Source organism: Tupaia chinensis, unplaced genomic scaffold (genome assembly GCF_000334495.1).
Source record: "Tupaia chinensis unplaced genomic scaffold, TupChi_1.0 Scaffold000392_1, whole genome shotgun sequence".
Classification (NCBI taxonomy): Eukaryota; Metazoa; Chordata; class Mammalia; order Scandentia; family Tupaiidae; genus Tupaia; species Tupaia belangeri.
Genome location: NW_006159894.1, coordinates 2335668 through 2363235, shown reverse-complemented (window position 1 = coordinate 2363235; position 27568 = coordinate 2335668). Strand labels below are relative to the sequence as shown.

Here is a 27568-nt window from a genome sequence, read left to right as displayed (position 1 = left end):
TGCTAGGAGTCATCTGGAGGGCAGAGCCCTGGCATGAATCAGTCTCTGGATTACTGCAGTCCTCAACATGAATGGTTTAGGTCACTGAGTCCTTTACAAATCTCATGAAATCCATGATCCTCTTCTCCTGAAAAAATGCACATAGGGGGCCAGAAAGTGGCATCGTAGTTAAGGCTCTAGACTTCCACATGACTGACTGCAATTCTAGTCCCAGACCCGGCAACTTGAGACTCATGCCAGGCACATACGCTTGCATACCCAAAATCCCGAGAGGAGGATGGAGGAGAAGGGACTGCAGCATAGCCATCACCCCTTGGGGGGTGATTTTTCACTTTCTGTCTCTCTGTCTTTCTCTGCCTCTCCAGCAAGTACACGCACCCTATAGCAAAAATCTCTAAAGAAAAAAGTGCACATAGACATAGTATTTTTCCCTTGTCTCAAATGTTCACGGGCCACTGAAGCCCAGTGACAACTGCTGACACCTCTTGACCCCTGTACGAGACAGATGCAGCCTCAGGTAGACACATATTACCCAGAATGAAGGAAAGGCAGATTTGGAGAGGGACGCAGAGCAAGCACACGTGACCCACAAGGTCATCCAGACTGCACACTGACTTTGCTATTCCAGGCACACGGACTGGTCTTTATCACAAGCTCACTTTTGCCCACATAGATTGCTGTGCCTTTTAAGGCAGAGGGAGATCCCTGCCTGGAGCTTTAGTCCTTCCTGTCCTTGAAGGACCAGGCATTGCTTTCACTTCCCTGAAATGCAAACCTCTTATCTCTTCCTCCCTCCCCTTTCTCATGGCTTTAAAGGGGAAGGAGAAAAGGGAAATGAATTGACCCACAAATTTCCAACTCTTGCTACCATGTTTTAAATTTTGCATTTTTTAAATCAATTTATTTACTTTACATTCTTTCATTGTACATCACCACAGCTTACAAAATGTGATTTCCTATCTAAAATACATTGCAAAGTGGCTTAATCATACATGTTATCACCAACAAATAATTTTCCATTTCTTGTTTCTTGTATATATATGTGTATTTTCTCCCCCTATTTCTCACCCTCTGCCATTTCCCATCCTCCTCCCACACTGTCTCTGGTATCTGCAGTTGCTTTCCATTCCTTTTTTTTCCCCATGTTTCATTGATTCACAACATATCTTCATTAATCTAAACATGTTTTAAATTTTGATTTCACATACATAGAGTGCTTGCTATGTGTCAGGTAATATTTGAAGCTCTTTTACCTTTAAGTTGCCAGGGCATGTGTGTGTGTGCTGGACAGAGAGACAAGAGAGATAGAGGAGAAGGGATTGTGGCATGGCAATTCCCCGGGTAAGCAATCCCTTCTCCTCCATTTCTCCACCCTGTCCAGATTTGGGGCACACATGCACATGCACCTGGTGTGTTTTTCAAGCCTCCAGGGCTGGATTCAAATCCAAGCCCTAGAGAGGGAAACACTCAGCCACATGGGATCCTGCTTCCCTTAACCACCAGGACATGTGACCAGCCCTATTCTGAGCTCTTTAAAAATAGAATCTCAGGGGATCAGCAGTTAGCATAATGGCTATGTCACTGGACTCCCATGTAGTTGACCGCAGTTCAAGTCCTGGACCTGGTGGCTTAAAACTCAAGCCAGGCATGTGGGTGTGTGTGCCCAAGATCCAGAGAGGAGAATGGATGAGAAGAGATTGCAGTGTGGTCATCTTCCCAGGGGGGTGGGGGGGCTTTCTTGCTTTCTGTCTCTCTGTCTCTCTCTGTCTGTCTGGCGAGCACACGTGGGCTGTGGCAAAAACCACTCCAAAAAAAGAAAAAAAAAAAAAAGAATCTCAGGACCACAAGATTCTTTTGTGGTTACATCACTGGACTCTCATGTACTTGACCACAGTTCAATCTTAGACCTGGTGGCTTAAAACTCAAGCCAGGCATGTGTGTGTGTGTGCCCAAGATCCAGAGAGGAGAATGGATGAGAAGAGATTGCAGTGTGGTCATCTTCCCAGGGGGGTGGGGGGGATTTCTTGCTTTCTGTCTCTCTGTCTCTTTCTGTCTTTCTGGTGAACATTGCATCCTATAGCAAAAATCTCTCCATAAAAACAGATAGAATCTCAATTTCTATTTTGCATGCAATATTTTAGGTGGTCATTGGATAAGGGAATAATGCTTTTTCATGCTATTAATTAGATTTTTTAAATAACACCTTTTATCATGATCTGTGTATGCATTCTTTTAGTATCACTATGATAATTTTAGAAAATGGATATCAGTTCACCGGGAGGGGGACAAGGAAAATAAGATCGCCTTTGGAAAACTTTGCCATTCACACACACCATGCCAGAACAGAGAGCTGTGGGCCCCTCTGCCATCTGTGGAGAGAAAGCCGGGGAGAGAAGCTTCACCTGGGCTGGTGGCAAACTCTAGATCCACTCAGTCCCTGCCCTTTTCAGTCAGCCAAGAGTGTGAGCGCAGTTTCAATGGACTTCTGGATATTTAGGGGAAGCTGTGTGAAATCCCCTGATTTTTATACTTTGACAACTAATTTATCTTTCAAAAATTGTGTGGACCAATCAAAATATGACCTGTGCTGGTTTCTGCCCAAAAGCCACAATTTCTGCTTTAAAACAGAAAGAATATCTCCACCAGCCCCAGACATACTCAGTGGGAAGCAACAGCAGAGTCATAGAGCAAGCCCTTCCCTTCCCAAGTGGGGTCCAGGGCCGAGGGTTCCTCAGGGCCCAGCCTGGTGGTAAGCTCTGTATCAGGCTATCCTTACCTGACCCCATAGGAATATCCCATTCATCTGACCCCGGTTGGGTGCCAGGACCCCCTCACTATAAAAAATTACTTTCCAACCAACAAAGGTTCGTACAAAATGAATTGCAGTCTTGGGCTGTGAATTTTAAATCATTGTAACTAGGTGTAAACATATCTTTATTTAAAAAAAAATAGGAACCATTACAATCAACACATTTCTTCCAATAGGAAATAAATTTGATTATTCCTGTAGTGTAAAATCCATGCTTTGGGATTTGATGACCTCTTGGAATCATCTTCTGCACCTTGCTGGTTGTGGAAGCATTTTCCCTGCAAAGAGTTGTTGAGATACTTAAAGAAATGCCAGTCAGGAGGCCAGCAGGTAACGTAGTGGTTAAGACACTGGACTCCCACATGGCCACTTGCAGTTCACAAGTCCTGAATCTGGCAACTTGAAAATCATGCAAGCATATGCACGTACATGGCCAAAATTCCAAGAAGATAATGGAGGAAAAGGGATTGTGGCATGCCATCCCCCCTGGGGGTGATTTCTTACTTTCCCTCTCACCATCTCTCTTCGGAAAGCGTTTGTGCTCTATGGCAAAAACCTAAAAGAAGAAAGAAAGAAAAGAAAAAAAAAGAAAAAGAAATGATAGTTGGTTGGCAAGAGGTCAGGTGAATATGGCAGAAGAGGCAAAACTTTGTAGCTCAATTTGTTCGGTTTTTGAAGCATTGGTTGTGCCACATGCAGTCAGGCCTCATTATTGGGGCCCTTTCTGTTGACCAATGCCAGCTGCAGGCATTGTAGTTTTGGGCACATCTCATTGATTTGCCGAGCATGCTTCTCAGATATAATGGTTTCTCTGAGATTCAGAAAGTCATAGTAGATTAGACCCCCCCCTTCCCCACCCCAGACAGTGACCATGACCTTTTTTGGTGCAAGTTTGCCTTTCAGAAGTGCCCTGGAGCTTTTTTCAGTCCAACCATTGAACTGGTCTTCCCTGATTGTCATCATATAAAATCCACTTTTCATTGCATATCACAATGCAATCAAGAAATGGTTTAATTGTTGTGTAGGATAAGAGAAGACATTTCAAAATGATTATTTTTAAAAATTTTCAGTCAGCTCATGAGGCACCCGTTTATCAAGCTTTTCAACCTTTTTAATTTACTTCGAATGCCAATCAGCTGTAAAATGATTGGTTGAGTTCCTTGGCAACTTCTCGTGTAGTTATAAGTGGATCAGCTTTGATGATTCTTCTCAATTGATCATCGTCACCTTCCGATGGCTGGACATTAAGCTCCTCATCTTCAAGGCTCTCGTCTCCTTTGCGAATCTTCTTGAGTCACCACTGCACTGTACATTCATTAGCAATTCCTAATGTGTGCTTGATGTCGCAAGTTGGCTCTGCTGCTTTTTGACCCATTTTGAACTCAAATGAGGAAATTGCTCGAATTTCCTTTTTGTCTAATGTCATTTCCATAATTTAAAATACTTATAAAATAAACAGCAAGTAACAAGTCATCAGCAATAATAATAGTAGTAATAAAGCAAGAAATGTGAATTTAAATGGTGTATAATATAACCATATTATATTTAATAATATATCCAATGTCAAATGACAAATTTCAACAATGCAATACCACAACTACTTTTGCACCTACCTGATACTCAATAATTTTTCCTTTTCTTGTCTTGAGACCAATGATAGTGAGTCTGTGTTAGACAGGTGGGTCACAGTATGTACAGAAAAATTAGGTTCTGGTCTCCTAGAGGTCGAGGGCTGTCACGGACTGGCACACATTAGCCCAAACCTCCCTTCTGGGCCCCTTGGCCTAGCTGAGTGAATGGCTTTAAGCATCCTCAGCATAGACATGCTGTGTGCAATTCCCAAGACAGGTGGTTTTGAAGTGCTCCACGGAGGACGACTGGACAACTGCAGGGGAAACAACCACTCCATGAGGTTCAGGGACACCCCCCAAGTCATAAGTCACTTACAGGAGGAAGCCAGTAGACAGTCTGCTCCCTAAATTCCAGCCCTTACCCTTCTCTAGCTACCTCAACACACCAGACTCCCGCAGGCCTGAGCAGTGGGCAAGGAAAGGTCATCAGTGCCAGCGATGCACTTTTTAGTGCAAATCATTTGGTAACACCAGACAATGTATTCCCAAAGATGATCCTCAGTCATTTACACTGCATACCCAGATATCTGCTCAGAGAGAATAAACTGGTATCTGAACCAGGCCATTTAAGGGGGAAAAAAAAGGGAAGCCAACTGCTTCAAAATGAAGCCAACTATGAATATGAGAATATGCTTTGAAACATTGCCTTTGCATTAGCGTCTGAACTTAGGCTCCCCTGTCAGAATCCAACAGTAGCCACAAGTCAAAAATCAGCTGGCAGGCTGAGAAAACTGTTCCGGCTCCTTAACCTTTGAATCTCATACTGCACGTGGCCTCCTCAAGGGTACACCCTATCTTAAATCCACATCAGCAGAGACTTCTCTATGGGCATAAGTGAGAGCACTGACTCAGCCCACGTAGGTAAACAAAGGCTACAGGGCTCAAGGACCAAAGAAATGTACCTAAAGCTACAAATGGACTGATACAGATTGGTAAACCCCTTCAGTAAGCGGACTCTGGATACTTAGAACAAATCTAAACACAAAAAAGAGCCAGGAGATTTAGAGTAAGCCAAGTGCTTTAGTCTGTGTCTGAGTTCTGTGAAGCAGCAGTTGAGCATTGTAGATATTTTCCAGACACGGGGCTCTATCCAAAGACTCACACGTGTGCAGTAGAAGGAATTCTGCCCCCTTGTGGTTACTTTGAGTCTGTTTCTCAACACACAGGGAACCTTCCGCACCAGAGTCCCTGGGTGCTTGCTTGGGGCTGGGTCAGTATTCTGAGTGGCTCCTGATGCCGTTGAGAGGCTTAACTTCTGTCAAGTTCAGGGCAATGGCATCCTCCATGGGCACTACTATGACATGGGAGGGGAATGCATGCTTCTGAAAGTGCCTTGTGAGATACCTCCTCTGAGCAAGCACCCCGGAGTCAGCTCAGAGATCGTGGAAGACTGTTAGGGCCTTTCTTGGGTGCTGGAACCTGCTCAGTCTCCTGCCTATTCCAGGAATAATTCTTTGCCATCCTTTCCAGCCCTGGAAAAATGACCTCTCACCTAGACCTGGGTCCCTTTCAGAGTCCAGGCCTGTGACCACTCATTCTGTGAATGCAGAAAGGATTCCATGCCTGTGTAACACTGGGGAACTCTGATGTTTGGGGGCTTGATTATTTATTTATTTTTAAGAGATTTTTGCCTTAGAGCACTTGCACTCGCCAGAAAGACCGAGATGGTGAGAGGAAAAGCGAGAAATCACCCCCCTCCCCAAGGGGAATGACCACACTGACATTCCATCTCCTCCCTTCTCCCAAGATGCCCGGCATGCAAACGCATGTGCTCAGCGTGATTTTTTTTTTTTTTGAGAGATTTTCACTATAGGACGTGTGCGCTCGCCAGACAGACAGAGAGAGAGAGACAGAAATCGAGAAATCATCCCCCAGGGAGGATGGTCACGCCGCAATCCTTTCTCCTCCATTCTCCTCTCGAGATCTTGGGCATGCACGCACACGTGCCCGGCGTGAGTTTTTTTAAGCCACTGGGTCTGGGACGTGAACCGTGGTTGACTACATTGGAGTCCAGCGACATAGCCATTACACCACTGCTGGTTGCAGTTCAGCGTGATTTTTAAGTCTCCAGGTCCAGGACTCGAATCGTGGTCAGCCATGTGGGAGTCCAGCACCTATGCCATTTGCTGGCCCTGACGGCTTTTTTTTTTTTTTTAAAGTTTATTTATTTCTTCCTTTAGTGAGAGAGACAGACACAGAGAAAAAGACAGCACCCCAACAGGATCCCAACGCCTCAGCCCACCCACAGCCTCAGCCGGTCCAGACCATGTACTCAGGGCTGTCTCCGGGCACAAACCTGAAACATTTCCATGTGGATCAGCCTCACGGAGAACGGGGCTTTACTGCTGTGCCTCCATCCAGTCTCCTCTGATTTATTTCTTATCATCTCTTATTTATCCTGTTGGCAAAAGAGAGTTGCCCACTTGAGAGCTGTGGGAATGTCCAGGCATATGGCACCGGACACTGAACAGGTGACAAGCATAGTGAGTATCAGTCACTTGTACTCACAGCCCAAGAGACAGGGAGAGTGCACCCCACGCAGGGCCAGATGGTGATGGTACTCAGGAGCCGAGTGAACGAGCTGATGCCGTGGGAGGCAGGCTTTGCAGTAGAGAGAGGTCCAGGGGCCCTGGTTCCTGGAGAAGGGTGTGATCGGTTTGCGGGGATAACTCCAGAGAGCAGCAGGGAACTGAAGCCCGCTCCTCAGGGATGAGCAGAGCTACATCTGGTGCTGTGATAAGGGGGATTGCTGGGCTGGGGGAATCTTATCTGCAGGAGCAGAGTAGGGAGGGGAGCTTGCAGTTTGGCCATTCAAGGCCCTTCCAATTTCCCAGGTGGCAACATAGAGCATAATATTGGGCCTTTGTTTTAAACACACCACCTCTGGGGATGGCAGAGTAGGCCATGCACTGAGTCTGGCGATACACCTGTGGTGTGTGCAGGAGGAGAGCCAGCCCTCGCCTCCCTAGCCCAGATGTGGGACCGTGGCTGCCTAATCGAAGAGGCCTTTCTCCAGCCCATCTGGGCATGTAGAGCTCTGCAAAGGGATTTGGCTCTCTATCCTTGTGAGCCTTCCACACCTGCTTCTGAGTGCGGACAATGTGAACCACCCGGCCGGCAGACAAGCCTGTCCCTCAGGAGCAACTCACACTGGGGCCTCCCCAGGACTGAAGAGACAGGGGCACATGAGGGGATCTGGTGGAGCGAGTCCCTCCCTGGACAGTTGAGAAATCATGAAAGGGAGTGAGACCAGGGCAACAGTGAAGACCCTCGCTGTATCTGAGATTAAAAATCTGAACTGCTTTCCTCAGAGGCTCAGAAACCTAGGCAGTCGTAATCTTTTGAGTGTTCGGCTATTTCCATGGAAAAGAAGGAGGAGAGAAGATGCTGCTTGTCTAAGGCCACATGGTGGGGGCAGGTCCCTGTGGCTGCACCACACTGCCCCAGCCTGCTCACCACCTTTCTCCCTCCGTGGTTATCACGCTCTCACACTGACAATACCCAAAGTAGGCTCCTCTTGGAAAGTTTCAAAGAGAAAATGTGATGGACAGTGAGCGCAAGGAAATGAGTGGGAACCAGGTCCACCTGCCTGGGTCAGGGAAGCGTCTTGCATTACCAAGGATGGGGTTCAGGGGCTCAGGTAACATGAAGGATGGAGAATATCCAGGCTCTGAGGGAACCCAGGAGATCCACTGAACATGACTCATGTTTCCAGACTTCTTTTCCCACAGTTATTCATGGTAGAGTGCATGTGTGTGCACATGAGTGAAAGAGAGAGGGATGAATGCCCTCCATAGGGTCTGGTCATGCCACGGTCTCTTCTCCCCTGACTTCCAGACTGTCAGATCTTGGGCCTTTCTCCCTGAGCCTGGCATGGTTCAGGCTGACCAGACCAGGGACTCCAACCACAGCTGCCATGTGTGATCCAGCTTCACTTGAGCAGTGCATTACCACCACACCATGGAGCTGGCCCTCAGCTATTTCAACACAGCTTTTCTAAGAAAATTAGGTGAGAGATCATATTTATTTTTCCTATAGTTGCCATAACAAATAGCCACAAAAAGCAGTGGCTTGAAATAACAGAAATGTATTCTCCTACAGTTCTGTAGGCCAGAAATGCACTTATTGGCAGGGCCCCGCTAACTCTGGAGGCCCCAGGGGAGGATCTTTCCTCTCCCCTTCCAGCCTTTGGTGGCTCCTAGCACCCTCTGGCTTGCAGCTGCATCTCTCTAACCGCCACCTCTGTCCTTCTATGTCCCGTGTCTATGTGACCCATTCTGTCCCTTATACAGGCCAATGGATATAGGGGTCAGCCTCATCCAGGTTGATCTCATCTTGACACTTACCTTAATTACACGAGCATTGACCCTATTTTCAGATAAGGTCACATTCTGCTCCTGCAGATAAGATTCCCCCAACTGGGAATTTCCCAAGTGTAGTTTTTCACTGCATATGCTCATCCCTGACACTAGCGTGCCTCATCTTATTTTGTAGTTGGTTAGTCAGAGTTCAATCAGAAAAACAGAAATCTTTGCTTTAACAGAGAAATTAATATGAAAATTGGTTAGACAGGCATTAAAGGCCCAGCCACATTGACTTGCAAGGTAGTGTCACTGCTTAGGAGGCTGGAAGCCACAACCTGAATACAGAAAAATAAATAAATAAATAAAACAGGAAACGGGGGAGGAATGCTGTGTTAATCTGTTTGGGCTGGTGTAACAAACTGCCATAGACTGACCCACATGTAAGCCACAGACAGTTATTCCTCACAGTTCTGGAGGCTCGGAAGCCCGTGTCTGCTGAGGGCTGCTTCCTGTTCATAGACCACCTGCTTGTTGTGTCCTCAGACAGGGCCCGGGGTGAGGGGGCTTTCTGAGATCTCTTTTATAAGGGCAGTAACCCCACTTATGAGGGCTCCGCCCTCATGACCTGATCACCTCTCAAAGGTCCCACCTACTAACACCATCACCTCAGGGGTTACGATTTCAGCATGGGAAACTCGGGGGACCCATTCAGTCTGTGGCAAAAGGCTCACCACACAGTTAGGTCATAGAGAAGGAGGGAGGCTCCTACGGTCCAATGGAGGAAATAGGACAGAAGTGTTTTTTAGTGCGTGTGTGCTCACAGGAGCTTTGGGAGATGCTGAAGCAGGCAAGGAAACTGTGTGTTTTGATGTAACAGGTGAGAATGGAGACATCTGACAACAGCATTTTTTGAACAGATGTCTTGGACCAGAGACTTTAAAGCCTCATATAGTGCTGAGATATTAAGTATGTCTCCCTCACATACACACACACACACACACACACACACACACACACACCGCACAGGGTCACAGGATGTCTGAACACTAACTGAGCAAAGAGAAACCACTGACTCTGTGCCTGTCCCAGCCCAGTAGCACCCTCAACTTCATGGGGCAGAAATTGAAAAAAAAAAAATCACATTGCCACTGAGGTCATTGGATTTTAGAGACAAGAATGATCATTTTCAACCAGAGTTTGGCAAACTACAACCTGAGGGTAAATGTAGTCCACAACTTGCTTTCTTGTTTGCTTTTGTAATTCTCAAATAAAGACTATTTATAGATTCTAGGGTTGCAGTAAAACTGAGAGGAAGCTGCGAATATGCTCCATGTACCCTCTGCCCCCACATGTGTATAGCTTCCCCCACTATCAACATCCGCTACCGGAACAGTCCCTGTGCTGTAACTGAAGACACTTAGTCACACATCATAATCACCCATAGTCCATAGTTTACAACAAGTTTCACTCCTGGTAGTTCTAAATTCTATAGGTTTGGACAAATGACATGTATCTACCATTACACTACCCCACAAAGCAGTGTCACTGCCCTGAAATTTTCCCGTGGTCCACCTATTCATTTCTCCTTCCCCCCAGTCCCTAGCAACTGATATTTCTGCTGGGTACATAGTTTTGCCACTTCAGGATGTCCTGTGGTTAGAATCGTGCAATATGTAATATGTTCAGATTGAATTATTTTACTTAATAATATGCATGTAAGGTTTCTCCATGTCTTTTTATAGCTTGGTAACTCATTTGTTTTTAGTGCTGAGTAATATTCCATTGAAAATATTATCATTTACTGGGTCACTGAAAAATTCATGACATTTTTTCATGGAAAAATATGTCATGACTTTTCTGATGACCCAATATTTATCCATTCACCTACTTGGTGACAAGGATGTCTTGGTTGCTTCCAGGTTTTAGCAACTATGAATAAAGCTGCTATAAACATCTATACGTGGATTTTGTTTGTGTGCAGACATGAATCTTTAACTCCTTTGGGTAAATACCAAGGAACATGGTTGTTGGATGATATAAGAGCATATTTAATTTTGTAAGAAAACCCCAAACTGTCCTGCAATGTGACTGTACCATTTTACATTCCCACCAGCAAAGTATGAGAGTTCCTGTCACTCAGTATCCTTATGGGCATTTGGTATTATCAGAGTTCTGGGTTTGGGCCCTTCTATAATAATAGGTGTGCAGTCTGCCTTGTTTTTATAAATGAAGTCTATTGGGACACAGATATACACATTGATTTATATGCTGCCTAAGGCTCCAGTCATGAGACCAAGGCAAAGATAAGTCCTTGAGACAGAGATCATATGGATCACAAATTCAAAACTGCTGGCTATCTGGCCGTGTGTGTGTGTGTGTGTGTGTGTGTGCATGCATGCATCCATGCATTAACTCCTGCTCTAGAACCATTCTGCATTATTTTTACTATGTTGCCAAATTTGACAACATTGGCCTCATCTGGCCTAAGCATGGCATTCTGAGGCCTGCGAGCACAGGTGAGAAGCACCATGGAAACTTCTCAGATTGAGGCCCTAGCTGAACACACCCCACAGTTTAGCAGTTTTGTCTGGTAAGTATACAACACTAGAATTTGTATTTAAAAACAAACAAAAGCTAATCAGTAACTATCATTAGGCCCAGAATTACATATTCAAAATTTGTAATCGCCTTATAAATGAATGTGTGAATTCCACTTAACTATTGTTACAATATAAAACACACAAGCCCAACCGTCACTGTCTCATTAGCGCCCTCTATTGAAAGTTCTTGAGTTGGTCACACAGGGAATCCTGTAGCTGCTCTGCCACAACGACCCGGTTGTCATAGCAGCCTCCTGCCACAGGAGAGCACAACATCCATTGTCACCAGTAAAAGAATTCTGTGGGTCTTAGCTTCGGACTCCAGGGGGCTCCCGGATGCGCTTTGAGACGCTCCTGCTCCAGCGGCGTTAGCATCAGGGCCGTCTACATCAACAGTGTCGGTGGTAGTGTGTCAGACGGAATTACTGATTTTCAAAAGGCCTGTTCTGGTTGAAGTCAAGAAACTACACTTTGCCATTTGCTCTCTTGATTCTCTCTTGTGACACAGGGTATTTACCTTACCCAGGGGAACGTTTCCTATAGAAGTGCAAACGGGGTGCACAGACGGACGGACGTGTAGAGGGTCACATTTGCAATATTCGAAAGCAAGAATTTCAAACTTACATTAAAATGGTCGAGTGTCTGCAAAGTGCTAACAAGTTTATTGCAAAATCTCTACTTGAAAAAAATTACCTTTTTAATAGGTAATGGACATACGGTAAAAATAAACCATTTATAAACAGGTACGCCCAGAGACAATAAAAAGATTCTGTGTCTTCAGAGATATGCCAATACAATAATATCCACCTTTCATCTGTAATGATGATGTACAGCACATACCCGCCTGTACCATGCTTCCTCTTCCCCTGCTTCGCAGTACGTGGGAGAGTGTCCTTACTAAGACACAGACATCGGCCCGGTTCTTCCAGTGCCTGCATGGGAGCCCGTGCCCTGGGTTTCCACCCTCTCCTTAACCAGTCCTCTCCTGATGGATATGTAGGTGGCTTCCAATCTTCTGCTGTTACAAACAAGCAATGACTAGACCTAAGATGTGTATGTTATAAATTTTAATAATGCTAATTATCCTTAATAATGGTTAAGTCAGGACTAGCAGATGGTGTAATGGTTATGTCACTGAACTGCCACATAGTTGACTGTGGTTCAAGTCCGAGAGCCAGCAGCTTAAAACTCACACTGGGCACGTGTGCGTGTGTGCCCAAAATCCCAAGAGGAGAATGAAGGAGAAGGGATTGAGGTGGGCCATCTCCCCCTGGAGAGCGATTTCTCGCTTTCTGTCTGTTTTTGTCTGTCTGGCAAGCACATGTGCCCTATAACAAAAATATCTCTTAAAAAAATAAAATAAATAATAATAATCAAGGTTAAGTGGTTAATACTATTAAGTGACTTCTGTGAGCTGGCTCTGAGTGTTGGACACTGTTCTGACAGCTTTGTATAGATGAGCTAAACCACTTTAGATGGTCTTTACTCCTGTACGGGTCATAGAATGAAATCTCATCGTGATTTTAATCCATACTTATTTTTTATTACAAGGGAGGATGAGCACATTTTCATATGTTGGAAAGATGTACTTTGTTTTCTGTGACTAGTTGTTCGTGAGTTGCTGGCCTGTTTCATAATTCAAAAAGCCTTTTGACTATTAAGAAATTTGAGTTTATCACTTTGTTGCGAATGCTCCCCTCTACCTTCTGTTCATCATGGATGTCAGCCCTTTTGCTAGTATTTTTTTGTTGTTTGTTTTTTATTTTATTTAAGCCATGGAGAAATTTTTAATTCTTACATAGTTGGGTTTATCAGTCTTTATTTATTTATTTAGACTCATGTGTCATGTTTGGAAAAATCATCACGCTCCGGATTATAAAAAGAAAACTTCCATGTTTTCCCTACTCTGTCACGGCTTTATTAACATATACATGCATATATGTATACATACACACAACTTAGGATTATCAGGAATTTACTTTGAGACGAGTATTAAAGTATTTCACCCTTTCCCAGACATCTATACAATTGTCCCATCAATTTCTGAGATAACCCATCTTTTCCCCGTTGCTTTGAAAGGTTCCCTTTCTTTTATACAACTTTCCTGAATATTTTGAGTCTATTTTGGACTTCATTCTGTGCCATTAAGCTGTCTGCCTGTTTATATGCCAGGATCAAATATTTTTAATTTCTGTGGCTTTACAATATGTTCTAACATCTTGTAGTGATATTTTCTTTCATTACTTTATTCCTGGAATTTTCTTGGCTATTCTTGTGCATTCGATTTTTTGTGTCAATTTTAGCATCTTGTCTACGTTAATGTGAATGAGGCAATCCCAAACTCTTTGTTTAAATTAAAAAAAAAAAAAGAACAGAGTTATTTACTTTATGTTCTGCATGAGAAAAGAGGAAAACTAGACACCCTCACCCCCACCCCCCAAAAAAATGCTTCACCTTTGAAGAAAGAGAGGAATCAATTCAAGTATTTCTGCCAAGGCCAACCAATTTGAATGTTAAGCCTTTGGGAAGTTAGGATGACTTTTGCTTGTTAGGGCATGACAGTGACCTCTGACATCCAGGTGACGCACCTGTTCCTTTGTTAGAGTAACATCTGCTGGATGGGTGTTTATGACACAGAATACTGTCTGCCCTTATCTGCAGCTGCAGAAGAAGGAACATTTTCTGCTTGTTTGCCATGGTTTTTTCAAACCTAGCAGCTGGAATTCCATTCATTGGTACCAAGAAAACAAGGGCCTGAAAAACACAAAATATGTCATTGGAAAGGAAAAAAAAGAAAAAGATCATTAAAAAATGGAATCAGGGTATTTGGCATTCAGCGTATTTTTGGAAAATAAAACAATTAACAACAAAAATGAATTCTCACTTGGTGAATTCATTGGGTAGTACAGTGAATTTATAAATCAATTCAGAGAGATTTGTTATCTTGATACAAGCGAATCTGTCTATGCAACATTTAGTCAAAGCTTCCTTTTTGTTTGTTTACATATTTTCTTTATATGAATCCAGTATATTTCCTATACTTTTGGATGTTTTATATTTTTGGTTCCTACTGTTGATAGACCCTTCTTCAATTGTATTTACAGAGTTATTGCTGTGGACATAGATTCTTGGATGCTGGTTTTTTGATGTGTACGTTGTGCCTACCCCATGTACTGAATTATCCTACTGTTGCTAACAGTTTTGCAATTGATTCTCTTAATTTACTGTCACACAGGCAGTAATTATTCCCACTTCTCTCCTTTTCAGCTTTTGTACCACTTTTTTCATTCCTGCCTGATTGAATCAGACAAATCCTTGATACAATACATACTAAATATCAGTGGTAGTAATCAGTAATTGTGTCTTATTCCTGACAATATTGAGTTGCTTCTAATGTCGCACCATTAGACATAAGTCTAGTTTCTGTCTCCAGCTATATTCATTTAGCATATTAGAGAAATATCTGTCTTTAAGTATCTATCAAGATTTTTTAAATCGGGATGGAATTGAAATTTAACACATACCTACTTGTCATCTATGAAGATAAAAACATTCTATTGAGATTTATATATGTGGTGAAGCACATTAATGGATCTCCTAATATTGAACAATTTTTATAATTCTTATAACACACTGTTGGATCTACTGGCTATAGTATATTTAAAATATTTATACCGATATCTGCAGCAAAGTTTATTTGTGATTTTCTTATATGTTGGGCTTCTTGAAAAGTCACGACACATTTTTGCACAGAAAAATACATCATAACTTTTCCAATGATCCAATATTATGGTGACTGTATCAGGTTAGGTTATCATCGACAGGCTAGCTTCATCAGAATAGAGAGATTTTTCTCCTAGCTCTCTAGAACAGTTTATTAACATCAGTGTTTTCCGATCAGTAAAGATTTAGTAGGATTCACTGAGAAACCTTCAGAACCACATGCTTCTCTGGGTGGTTGACTTTTTAGTCAGTTTTTCATCAGCTTACATGGTAACAAACATTTTAAGACTTTTAAAATCTCTTTAGGGTCAGTTTTGGTCATTTACATAAGTAATAAAAAATTATCCATTTGGTCAATGTTTTCCAATCGATTTACACAGAACTGAGAAAAGGAATTAAAGGATCATTTTAAAAATTTTTTATAGTTATTCCCTTCATAGTACTTATTTTGAATATTTCTTCTTTCCTCTTTATTTCTTTACCACAGTGGCTAATGGTCTATCTTTTTAAATTTTTTCTCCCAAGGAACTGACTTTCAGATGTATTATTATACTTATTATTTTCCTGGTTTCTAAATTCAGCTCTTATTCTTTCTTTTTTTTTTTCCTTTTTTTTAGGCTTGTTATTGTTTTCCTACATTTCCAGAATCAGATGATTAATTTAAAATTTATTTCTTTGGGGCCAGCAGGTGCTGTAATGGTGAAGGTACTAGACTCCCACATGGCCAAGCACAGTCCCAGTCCTGGACACAGTGGCTTGAAACTCACACTGGGCGCATGTGCATGCATGCCTAAAATCCCAAGAAGAGAATGAAGAAAAATGGGTTGTGGCATGTTATCCCGCTTGTGGGGGTGATTTCTCACTTTCTTTCTCTCTCTCTCTCTGTCTCTCCTATAGTAAATCTCTCTCTCTCTCTAAAAAATACATAAATAAATAAATACAATTTATTTCTTTACATGTTTTCTTTTCTTTTTTTTTTTTTTTTGAGGTAAAATTCACATAACAATAAATTAACTTTTTTTCCTTTTTAAGATTTTGCCATAGGGCACATGCACTTGCTGGGGAGACAGAAAGATATAGTGAGAGGGAAAGTGAGAAATCAGCCCTCGCTCCCCCTGAGGGGGAAGGCCATGCCACAGTCCTTTCTTCTTCATTCTCCTCTCAGGATTTTGAGCAGGCATGCACACACACCCAGCATGATTTTCAAGTCACCAGGCCTGGGACTTGAACAATGGTCAGCCAAGTGGAAGTCCACCATGCCACCTGCTAGCCCCATAAAATTAAATTTTTCAAATTTGCAGTTCAGTGGCATTTAACACATTCACAATGATGTATCTAGTACCAAAACATCTTAATTACTCAAAAGGAAACCCATATTCATTAAGCAGTTACTCCCTACTTCTTCTAGCCCCTGACAACACTGAGTTTCTTTCTGCCTCTATGGATGTACCCAGTCTGGACATTTCATATAAATGAAATCATATAATACATGATATTTTGCTTGTATCACATAGCATAATGTTTTCAAGTTTGATTGATGTTGTAGTATGTATTAGTACAGCATTCCTTTTTATGGCTGAAAAACATTCCACATTTTGTTTATCCATTTAGATACTAAGGAGTAAAATTTGTATATAGTATGGTAATTATATGATCAACTTGTTGAGAATCTGTCATACCCTTTTTCATACCACGTGTACTATCTTACATTATGACCAGCTGTAGCAGGGTTCCAGTTTCTCCATGTCCTTGCCAACACTTGTCATGTTCTTTTTGTTTTGTCTTGTTTTCTGTGAAGCAGAGGCATCCTATTAATTGTTGCTTAGTACCTCTCCCACTCCCTGCTCCTGCCCCTCCCCACCTCTGACAAGCACACACATCCTCTGGTTTATAAACAAACAAACAAATAAATAAAATACAGCATCTTTAATAATGTATTCTGGAAGATCATACCCTTAGCAGAGGTAAAAACATCTGGACTTGTGTTCTTGGACAAGAGGGGCTGCAGAAGTTCTTTCTCTGTAGGAGTAGGGCAAGGGAAAGCTAAATTGCCCTCTTCAGGGCTCCTTCACTGTCACTTTAATGTCATTTTGCATTGCAGGGTATTGGGACTGACTGCTGAGGTCTGCCTCCCTTAAAAAACTTCTCAGAAAGAATGTCATAGGAGAATGTATTTGTTAGCATTTTCTTAAATGCTATTTAAGTTTCGCTAAATTTTTTTTAATTGCCAGAAAGAGAGCATCTCCAATGGGGCATGGTCTTGCTACAATCCCTTTTCCTCCATTTCTCCCATCAGGATTTTTGGCACAGAAACATGCACACACAGGGTGTTTTGCCAGCCACAGGGGCTGGGATTAGAACTGCAATTGGCCATGTAGGACTCAGCTACCTATGCAGAGGGATTAACATCTGTGCTGCAGGGACAGCTCTAAAATGACCATTTTTACCCTGAAAGGCAAAAGTACTTATTTTCTTACTTTAAAAAAAAAAAAATGTGAGGGAGAGTGAAGTTCACATCTTTCCACCTATGCTCCCAGCTCAAACGTCTTCTAAGCGCTTCAATGGACATAAAAACCCAGCCCTCTAGGAGAGTTAGCTCTCTGTGTCAAAGATGCCGAAGTGTGTGGGAGTCCTTTTTCCCAGAACTGCAGCTCGGATAAATATTTACTGGCAGAGTGGCTTTGCTTGATTGCATTTAAGTCAGAATTTGTCTAGACTGAACCAGAGACCGAAGGAGGCCTACATAGGCAGAGGCGAATTCTTGGCCTTCACGGGGTACAGGTTGCTCCGTTTTGCTGTTGTGTAAGCATTCAGGAATGACAAATATTATAGGTGGCACCATCCATGCTGTATTAGAAGCCCTGCAACAACCATGATCTTGGCCACCCCCACTCCCAGGGGCTGCTCACTCTTTCTTAGATGGTAGCCTGTGGCCGATATTTCAGAAATAGCATTTGTATTTTTCCATATAAACCTTCAACTTTGTTTTCCCACTACGTATCAAGGCTTTCCATGTGGAGGGAAGAACAGGTGGAGGTTTCTATCCATTCTATGAAGTGCATATAGCACAAGCATACAAGTCTGCAAATTGTCCCAGATGGGGTCCCCTCTACCCCTATCGCTTACCCTCACCTGAAAGATATCCATGATCCTGACCTTTAATATCATGGATTGGTTTTGCCCAATAGGGGGAGTGTCAAGGTCATAAATGTGTGCCTGCAGTGACAGTCTCCAGTGCCAGAGTGATTCTGTAGGATCAGAGCACGAGACCTTGCATCCAGCTGGAAGGTGGCGTTCAGAGCATAGAAGGAGAACACTTAGGAGTCAGCCCACCTTTGGCTTTTATGAGCTACATGACATGGGCCAGTCACTTCCGTGAACCTAAGTGTCCCACTCTTTGTATGGGAACAATACTTCTGTTTTACATGATTCTAAGAGGTGGCATGGAAACCCCCTGATGCAGAACGACCCCCTGACGTTGTGCCCCTCTACCAAGCGGCCTGGGCAAGATTCCATTGGAAGAATAGTTGCATAATGACAGCCACCTTCTCTTGTCTCCCCGATGTTTCTAGAGCTTGTCTTCCATCCACACCACACCATTGTCCCCCTAAGTTGAATGCTAATACCTTATGGCCTTGTAATGACACACTCCCCAAGGCCTGGGCATGCCCTCCCCTCCTGAGGCAACCTGGATGCCTACCCAAGGAGCTGCCCTTCTCATCCAGCAGCACAGGCTTCCTACTCCCTTAGGACCAAGGATACAGAGCCCGCTGGTCCTCCACCACCTTCTGACAGAGAAGGGAACTGAGCCCACAGATGGGCGGGCCTGGCCCAGACTCACACCCCAAGGGTGCTGCTCCTTCTACCTCACAGGGCCAGCACTGGAAACTCATCTGTGTGGCAAAGTGGGATGCCATGGCCACCTGACAGCAAGAGACAACAGGAGCCTAAATGAACTCCAGCATAGATGTGTATCTAACTATGGGCGGAATACGATTGAGCAGGTAACACAGACATGCTTAAAATTCTTTAACGCATAAAGACATAGGATCAAGGCCTTCCATCTGCCTAGTTCTTGCCTCCCACAGGTAACTGCTGTTTGTAATTTCTTAGACATTCTTTCATTGGCTGCTCAATACCTATATAAGCAAAATCAGATATATATGCTTTTCTATGCTGCCTCCCCTTTATATATTTACGTAAGTGTTAACATACTCTCTTCTTTGCTTTCCCATCTTTAAAGAAAAAAATATTATTTTATTTCTTCCATGAGCAAGAGAGACAGAGAGAGAGGCACAGAAAGAGAAAGGATGCTGGGAACCAGCAGTTAGCATAATGGCTATGTCGCTGGACTCCCACGTAGTCCACTGCGGTTCACGTCCCGGACCCGGTGGCTTAAAACTCACGCAAGGCGTGTGTGCGTGCCCAAGATCCCGAGAGGAGAATGGAGGAGAAGGGATTGCGGCGTGACCATCCCCCCTGGGGGGTGATTTCTCGCTTTCTGTCCCTCTGTCTCTGTCTGGCGAGCGCGCGCGCCCTATAGCGAAAAAACCTCTCCAAAAAAAAAAAAAAAGAAGAAAGAAAGGATGCCTATAGGATCTTGAGGCCACAACCCACCTCCAGCCTCAGCCAGCCCCAAATCGTGAGGACGTATATGCCTGGTATACTCGGGAAGGTCTCCGAATGTGAATCCAGAACTTCTCCACCGAGGACAGCATTGTTCTCTCCTATTTCTGGGGAAAGTTTTCCCCCTAGACATTTTGTATTCCCTATCTTTTTGTTGTTGTTATTAATACATAATGATTGTGCATATTTGTAGGGTGCAATATGAATTTTAGTTCATAGGTACATTGCACAGTGATTAAACCAGAGTAATTAGTGCATCCATTATCTCAACCATTGACCAGACTCTTTTTCTATCACTTTCCAGTTAGATCTACTGCAGTTCCACTGTGGGCTGTGACGCTGGGGTATGGGAAGAGAAGAGCCATTCCTTACAGCCTGGCCAGGAGCTCCTTGTGCAATGACCCTCCCAGGAGCAGTCGGGCACCCTCAGGTGTGCACCTGGGCTGCTCCACTCATCTCTGGGTTTCCTTGTCCAGGACATTGTCCAAGAGGAAGCCAGTGACTCTTGCCCATGGAGTTTCCTGGATCTATAATGACGAGACTCAGCTACACCTGGCCATCTGCCCCACCTGCAACAGGTGCAGAACAGGGAAATTCAGGAACCATCCAGACTCTACGGTGGTGAGCCATCCCCAGCGTGAGCTTCCTGCCACTGCAGGCCTTGGTTGAACCTGGGAGGACTGGAGACTCCCAAGTACCAGCACGGTTTTTAAAATTCTTTTGATTTAGACCTTCTTAACAAGCCAAAGACCAAGAACGGTTTTTTAATATAAGCCAACAGAAGACAGACCAACCTAGATCCTCTGATTAATTGGATGAGAGCAAAGGCATCCACTTACCCTTTGCTAGGTTTCAGTGTGGTGCTGCCCTAAAGTTCTTGAGGCTTCATGCTTTTCCCTGCTCAGGAACGCAGTGCAGCAATGCATTACAGCCTAAGTGCAGTGGGACTGTGATCGTTTGCAAGAAGGAGGAGGAGGAGGAGGAGGAGTTCTCCTTTCATCATCGTCCCCTTTCATGGCAGCTGGCTTAAACGTGCCTCCCCAAGACTTAAGGAAAAGCTCACCTCATGGAATGTAAGTATTTTGCTGCAACACAAGGATGAGCCATTCTAGAATTACTGATGTATTTTACGCCATTAAACTAGAAGTGCAAAGTGGCACAGATGAAGTTTTCTCTCTTCTACGAATGTGTTTATCCATTAAGATACAATCTAACTTACTCTTACCTTTTCAAAACATAAAGTTGAAGTACAGTGCATTTTAATAAGTGAAATAATGTTTTCTGTAGAAAATGATTTTTTAAATTTAATCTTTCATAGTCTTAATTAGGTATATTTTGTTTGTGTTTGAACATATCACACCGTTCTATAAAAATTTCCAGAAAGTCCTATGAGTTTATACATATGTTCTGAGTTTAAGTAAGTTCTCTTTCCTCAATTAATGTTTATAGTATTCTTGTTGAGTTGATATGCTGTGTTTTCTAAGAAATCACTTTGGAGTTCTCTTTTTCTTCTTCCTTCATGTAAGGTCTCAAACTACTTAACTAACAGTGGTATAAAATTTGTGATTGTTGCGTTGCTTCCTATGAGTGATTCATCTCTTCATTGACCCTGGGCTTTCTTGCATGTGGTTTCTTAAATTATATTTCAATAGTTTCTCCCTTCATCTTTAAGGAAGAAGGTAATTAACTCATTCTAGCAACTAACAAAAATTAAACACACTGACCTTTCTGAGTCTCACACCAGCATAATGAATTAGCAGTAAATAATATCAAATAGGAAGCGTTGATGAAGCACCTTTGGTCCACTCAGCACACTGACATTTATCTAATGGCATGTCTGAATGTATCTGTGTTCACCGAGAGCAAGAGATAGGAGTTTGAACTGATAAAGCTCAACTGGGAAAAGTAAAATTTTGTACTACTTCTCTGGTTTTTGTCACTTCATGCTCTTCACTGGCTCCACAAGTAGAGAAAACAGTTTTGAATTAAACAGCAATTGAGATCTTTATCTTCTGGTCTTTCAAGGGCACACAATGTCTTTGCCCAAAGGCATTCACCAAGGAGACCAGAAAAGTATCAACTTATACTCTTTCCTTGTAAAATTAATTTCTTTTGAAAATAAGTACTTATGGTGCAAAGTGTACAGAAGAGCACACAGTGGAAAGTACTTCTCCTTCCCCCCCCCCCGCCCGCCCTTCCCCCGAGCCAGCCCTAAGGATTTCGTCCGCTCTCCCACAGAGCCAGCCATAAGTATCTCTCTTGTGTATCTCTTAGAGATATTCCATACATAAACTACAAACAGGTAACACTACCCACCCCATTTACGCACATGTGGTCTCATAGTATAGCACTGCTAGCTTGGTTTTTTTTTTTTCACCTATTAATATTTACTTCCTAACAAACACCCATTCCTTTATTTGACTCTGTAATATCCTATTGCATAGAAGTTCCGACACGCACTTAACCATCCCCCAGTTGGTGTTAATCAGGCTGTTCCCAAGAATTAGTCATCAGAGGCAAGGTTGCAGTGACTAACCATAAGCATGCATTATTTCAGATGTGTCCTAGAGCATCTGCGGTCTAAGGTAAGTCTAATTGTCATGTTGCTAGATCTTCTCAGTGTGCCTTCCATACTGGCTGTATGAATTTTCACATTGATCAGCAATTGTCCTAGACCTGTTTACCCCACAGACACATCCACATAGGGCATTCCGAAACATCGTGAGTTAGCAAACCCAGCAGGTAACAAAATGTTATCTATTGTAATTTTAATTTGCAATTTCTTATATGAATGATATTTAGGGTTTCTTTATATTGAAGCTCCATTATTTTTACTATGATTTATTTGTCCATATACTTTTGCATATTTTTCTTTTGAACTTTTTCTTACAGAACTGAAGGCTATTAAGAAAATTCGTGGGCCAGTCAGTGGCATGGTGGTAAAGGCAGCTGGACCCCAGATAGCCAACTGAAGATGATAAAGAGAAATATTTGCCTTTTTGTTCTAGTTCTTTAAATTGTTTCACATTTTTATGCTAAAATATTTGCTTTGTCTATATTGTTTTGGGGCATACGGTGAGAGATGTGGATTGATGCTATATTACATCAATAGTACTTATTGAATAACCCATCTTTTTCCTACTGCTTAGATGCTCTTTTATTATCTTTTCCTAACCCATCTCTGCTGGTTTTACTCTGTACCACTGGTGCTCATGGAGGCCACGGGTCTATGTATCTATTTCACACTGTCTTAGCTATTATAGTTGTACAGAGATATTTCTAAGGAAAGGAATACCTGACTCTGCAGAGCACCACTCACGTCCTTTGCCCAGCGAGCTTCCGCAGGCTGGAAGTATAAAGCAGTCATTCATTTTAAAAATAGACATAAGTTGATTTTTCTGGCTAGGTAGATTTAATTCCAGCTAGGTCAATTCACTCATTATTGTTTTGTTTTGTTTTGAGAGACTTTTTTCTATAGGGCTGTATACTAGCTGGAGAGACAGAGAGAGACAGAGGGACAGAAAGTGGGAAATCACCCCTCAGTGGGGATAGCCACACCACAGTCCCTTCTTCTCTACTCTCCTCCTGAGATTCTGGGTACACACACACACATGCCTGACATGAGTTTCAAGTCACTGGGTTCAGGACTCGAACCATAGTCAGCCATGTGGGAGTCCAGTATCTTAACCATTATGCTACCTGTTGGCCTGCATCACTTGTTTTTTTTTTTAAGATTTTTTTTTCTAGTTAGTCTTGGCAATAGATTTTTCGACATAAATAGCTTTTCTAATTCACAAAGACATCCTGCTGGTATTTTTATTACAATTATGTTAATTTAGTAAATTATTTTAGGACAATTGACGTGTTTATCATGTTGCATCTCCTAGTCAAGAACGTGGCATTTTGAACTCTTTGGACATTTTAAAATATACTGATACTTGAAGGAATCTCATAAAGTTCATGGAATTAAAGAATGAATCTATTTTAGAGCAAAGAAAAAAAAAGCTTTGAAATCCATAGAAATTTTTTGATTAAAAAAAAATCATACAGCCTTTTCTGTAAACTTTTTAAAGACCCTTCATATATATTGTTAGGGCCCTTCTCATTCCTGGAGAAAGCCTCTAGGCATTCCCATGTTTTCCCTGACATAAGATCCACTCCCTCCTTTCCTGGACCAGGCAGCCCTCTTCCCAGGATGCTGATCTCATCTGGACCTCTCTGTTTCTCAGTGATCAAGTGGACTGCCCAGGGAGACTCCAACCAGACCCAGGCCAGCACCTTCCTCAGTCACTCCATGGAGGGAAGGAATGATAACAACTCCACCAGGGCCTTGAAGCTGCCAGATGGCACAAGCGCCGCCTGGTACATCCTCACCATCATTGGTATCTACGGGGTGATTTTCCTCTTCCGGTTGGCCAGCAACATTCTCAGGAGGAATGATAAATCCTTGGAAGATATTTATTACTCGAATTTGACCTCTGAACTAAAAAAGAAAGGGACCCAGAGCAAGGTAGTCAAATGCTCCACAATGGCCCTTAGCAACAGAGCTGTCTTGCAGCCCAGCCAGCCCAGCCTAGAGCCAAAGTGTGAAAATGGTGGGCCCCAAGTTGGAACCCAGGAGGTCCCTTGAAAGTCGAGGCAAGTAAGACTTTACTGCAGAGGCCCCAGCCTTCTTATGGGAGAACAGTGTTGGGTTTACCTGGAACTTGGGAGAGGAATGGTGCCCATGAGTGGGCCATGGGGAACATCCTGGAGCTGTGGGTCCTTCTGGCTGATGGCATATGGCCAGAAGCTAGCAACCTCCTCCCTTCTCTTTCTACTGTTTTGAGAAGAGAAAGTAAAGCGGCAACTTTCAACCATATTTGCAAAGTTTGGGTCCCAGGGGAGTGTCTGGACTTCCAATGTTCTCAAAAGAATCAGGAGACTCTGGGGGGCATTTCAAGGTGGAAAAGACTGAAATTGAAGTAAAAAATCTGGATTGAAATTCAACGTCTTGGAATTATATAAACTTTGAGTGGCTAATTGTTCATGTGAAATATTAGGGGTTGGGATTAATGGTACTAAGGGGTCATTTCATTTTAAAGACTGACTCAAATATAGAACCAGAGTGTGTGTTTGTTTACTTGCTTGCTTGTTTTTAGAGAGATTTTTGCTACAGGGTGTGTGCATACTCACCAGAGAGACTGAAAGTGAGAAATCACCCCCCACAAGGGATGGCCATGCTGCAATCCCTTCTCCTCCATTCTCCTCTTGGGATCTTGGGCATGCATGCACATGCATCTGGCCTGAGTTTTAAGTCACAAGGTCTGGGTCTTGAACCACAGTCAACTATGTTGGGAGTCCAGTGACATAGCCATTACACCATCAGCTGGTCCCTATACCAAAGTCGTTACTATCAGAAGTTAAGAATTCCTTATTTTCGGGACCAGCAGTGTAATGGTTATGTCTCTGGACTCCTACATAGTCAACCACGGTTCAAGTCCTGCACCCAGTGGCTTAAACTCATACCAAGTGTGTGTACGAGTGTGCCCAAAATCCCAAGAAGAGAATGGAGGAGAAGGGATTGCAAAGTGGCTATTCCCCTAGGGTGTGATTTCTTGCTTTTGGTCTCTCCAACTTTCTGGCGAGTGCACATGCCCTATAAAAAAAGCCTCAAAAAAAAAAAAAAAAAGGAATTCTTTATTTTCATTCAAAGAATGGGGTGCATTAAAAAAAAAAGAAAAAGAAAAAAAAGCATTCGTTTTGGACTCTGAAGAACCAGGCTTTCGTCTAGTCTGAACTTCTATCAACCACTTTGGTGTCTTCATACATACTACCTTCTCTCTCTGGACCTTAGTTTCTGTACAGATAAAGTGAGAATAGTGATGCCAGGTGTGCCAACCTTACCAAGTAGACAAAATCTAATGAGATCATGTAGGTGAATATATTTTGAAAAGTAAAATAAGGGCCATCCAGGTGGCATAGTGATTAAGGCTCCCACATGGCCAACTCTGCAGTTCGAGTTCTAGATCTGGAAGTTTGAAAAACACACTAGGCCCTTGTGTGTGCATGCCCAAAAAACATCTCGAGAGGAGAATGGAAAAGGGACTGCAGCATTGCCATCTCCAGAGGTGTGATTTTTCACTTTCCTTCTCACTCTGTCTCTCTCCTCTCTCTTGCTCTCTCTTCTGTCTCAGGAAAGTACATGTCCCTATAGAAAAAAAAGAGAGAGAGAGAGAGAGAGAGAAAGAGACAAAAGCAAAATAAGTACGTAAACACACTGTGCCTTGTGATGGTGGTGGTGATAGCAATTGTGGTGGTGATAGGTGATACTAATGGTGTAGCTAATGGTGGTGGTGGTGGTGGTGGTAGTGGTAGTTCAGTGATGGTAAATGTTGTTGGTAATGATGCTACTGTGGAATAAATGATAAATCCACTGACGAACTCTAACATTGGGCATATTGCCTTATTTCACAGAAGACTCTATCTGCACGCCAGTTGATGGCCTATGCTGTGAATTGAGTCCATGACACCAGTTTACTAAGCCAGCATGTGACATAGTGGTTAAGGTATTATATTCCCACATGGCCAACCATGGTTCAAGTCCTGGACCCAGCGGCTTCAAACTCACACTGGTCACATGTGCGTGCCTACCCAAAATCCCAAGAGAATAGGAGAAGGGATTGTGGTGTGTCCATCCCCTCAGGGGGAGGGGAGGAGGGAGGGTGATTTCTCACTCTCTCTTTGTCTGTCTGGCGAATGCTTGTGCCCTATAGCAAAAATATGCCTAAAAAAAAAAAATCTGGTTTACCTGTAGATAGAACAGAAACTTTTATTTTGTTACATCAAACATCATGTGATTCGCTCCAATGTTTTATAAATATGTTACTAATATGCTTGTCTCTGACTAAAATTTAAATAAAATCTTGTCTAGATGGCTGATTAATTTAGGGAGACTGTGATTATCTGTATTTGTACAAGCAGCTTTCAGCTTGCAAAGAAAAAAATAATATTTTATATCAATTTCTATGACATTGATACAGTTCAGCTTTTGGGGATGTCCACTAGGGCTAGAGACTTCTTCTTCTTTTTTTTTTTTTTTTCTTATCTGCTGATAGTAGCCTGCAATCAGCCCTACGATCTCATAAAAGTCTGAATTAAACTTCCAAGATATTTTTTTGAGGGTAAAATATACTTCCAAGTATTTTCTTCTTTTCACATTTCCCACATCACCACCATCATTCTACAGATTAGAAACGAAATGTTTCTTTGCATATATAGTTAAGGCTAGGCTTTAGGCATATGTTTGAGATGGTTATAGAACAGGACAAAACAGAAGCCACGTAACAGACAAAATTTAATGCACAGTGAATAGGAAGGCAAGGTGCATTAAGGTGGCAGTGAATAACAGGACTCGAGTGAATGCGAGGACAGGAAGAGTCACTTGCTCCGACCCTCACTTGTTGGTTGCCTCTGCAGAATGGTTTTTCCTTTCCTTATTCCCAAATGCCTAATTTGCATTTGGGCATCCATATGACCCTAGGGAAGCTGAAACTGCCCGGTTCATGGTTTAGAATGAGATCCAGGTTAGCCCAGTCGGTGCATTTCCCCTCTTAGCTTCACTGATTAGATCCAGGGTAGACACAGGACCTCAGCAAGCTGACCCGCTCAGGCTGACCAAGACTTAACATGGGTAGTTCTGGAACACAAAAGCTCCCTTTTGCTCTGGTGTTAAAAGCAGATGTGAGCTTGGAATTGCTGCATCCATTTGCAACCACGAAGAAAGTCAACTGGGAGGCAAAAATCTTCACAGTTTAGGACTAAGAAAGTTTCAGACTGGCGCCCCAATCAACTGTGCCCAGAGCTTTGACATACCACTGGAATTTTTCGGTTTGT

At 42.8% G+C, this 27568-nt stretch overlaps 1 protein-coding gene and 1 pseudogene across 1 annotated transcript; one reads left to right on the top strand and one right to left on the bottom strand.

Annotated features, from left to right (window-relative positions):
* Window positions 1–445: 445 nt before the first annotated feature.
* On the bottom strand, window positions 446–4241 carry LOC106735446 (histone-lysine N-methyltransferase SETMAR-like; annotated as a pseudogene).
* A 16297-nt stretch (window positions 4242–20538) lies between these two features.
* On the top strand, window positions 20539–24795 carry SMIM34 (small integral membrane protein 34). Its single transcript, XM_006153917.1, has 2 exons — window positions 20539–20766; window positions 23923–24795. Exons 1-2 carry the CDS (start codon window positions 20760–20762, stop codon window positions 24321–24323), a joined length of 408 nt encoding a protein of 135 aa, XP_006153979.1. The 5' UTR covers window positions 20539–20759; the 3' UTR covers window positions 24324–24795.
* The last annotated feature ends 2773 nt before the right edge of the window (window positions 24796–27568 follow it).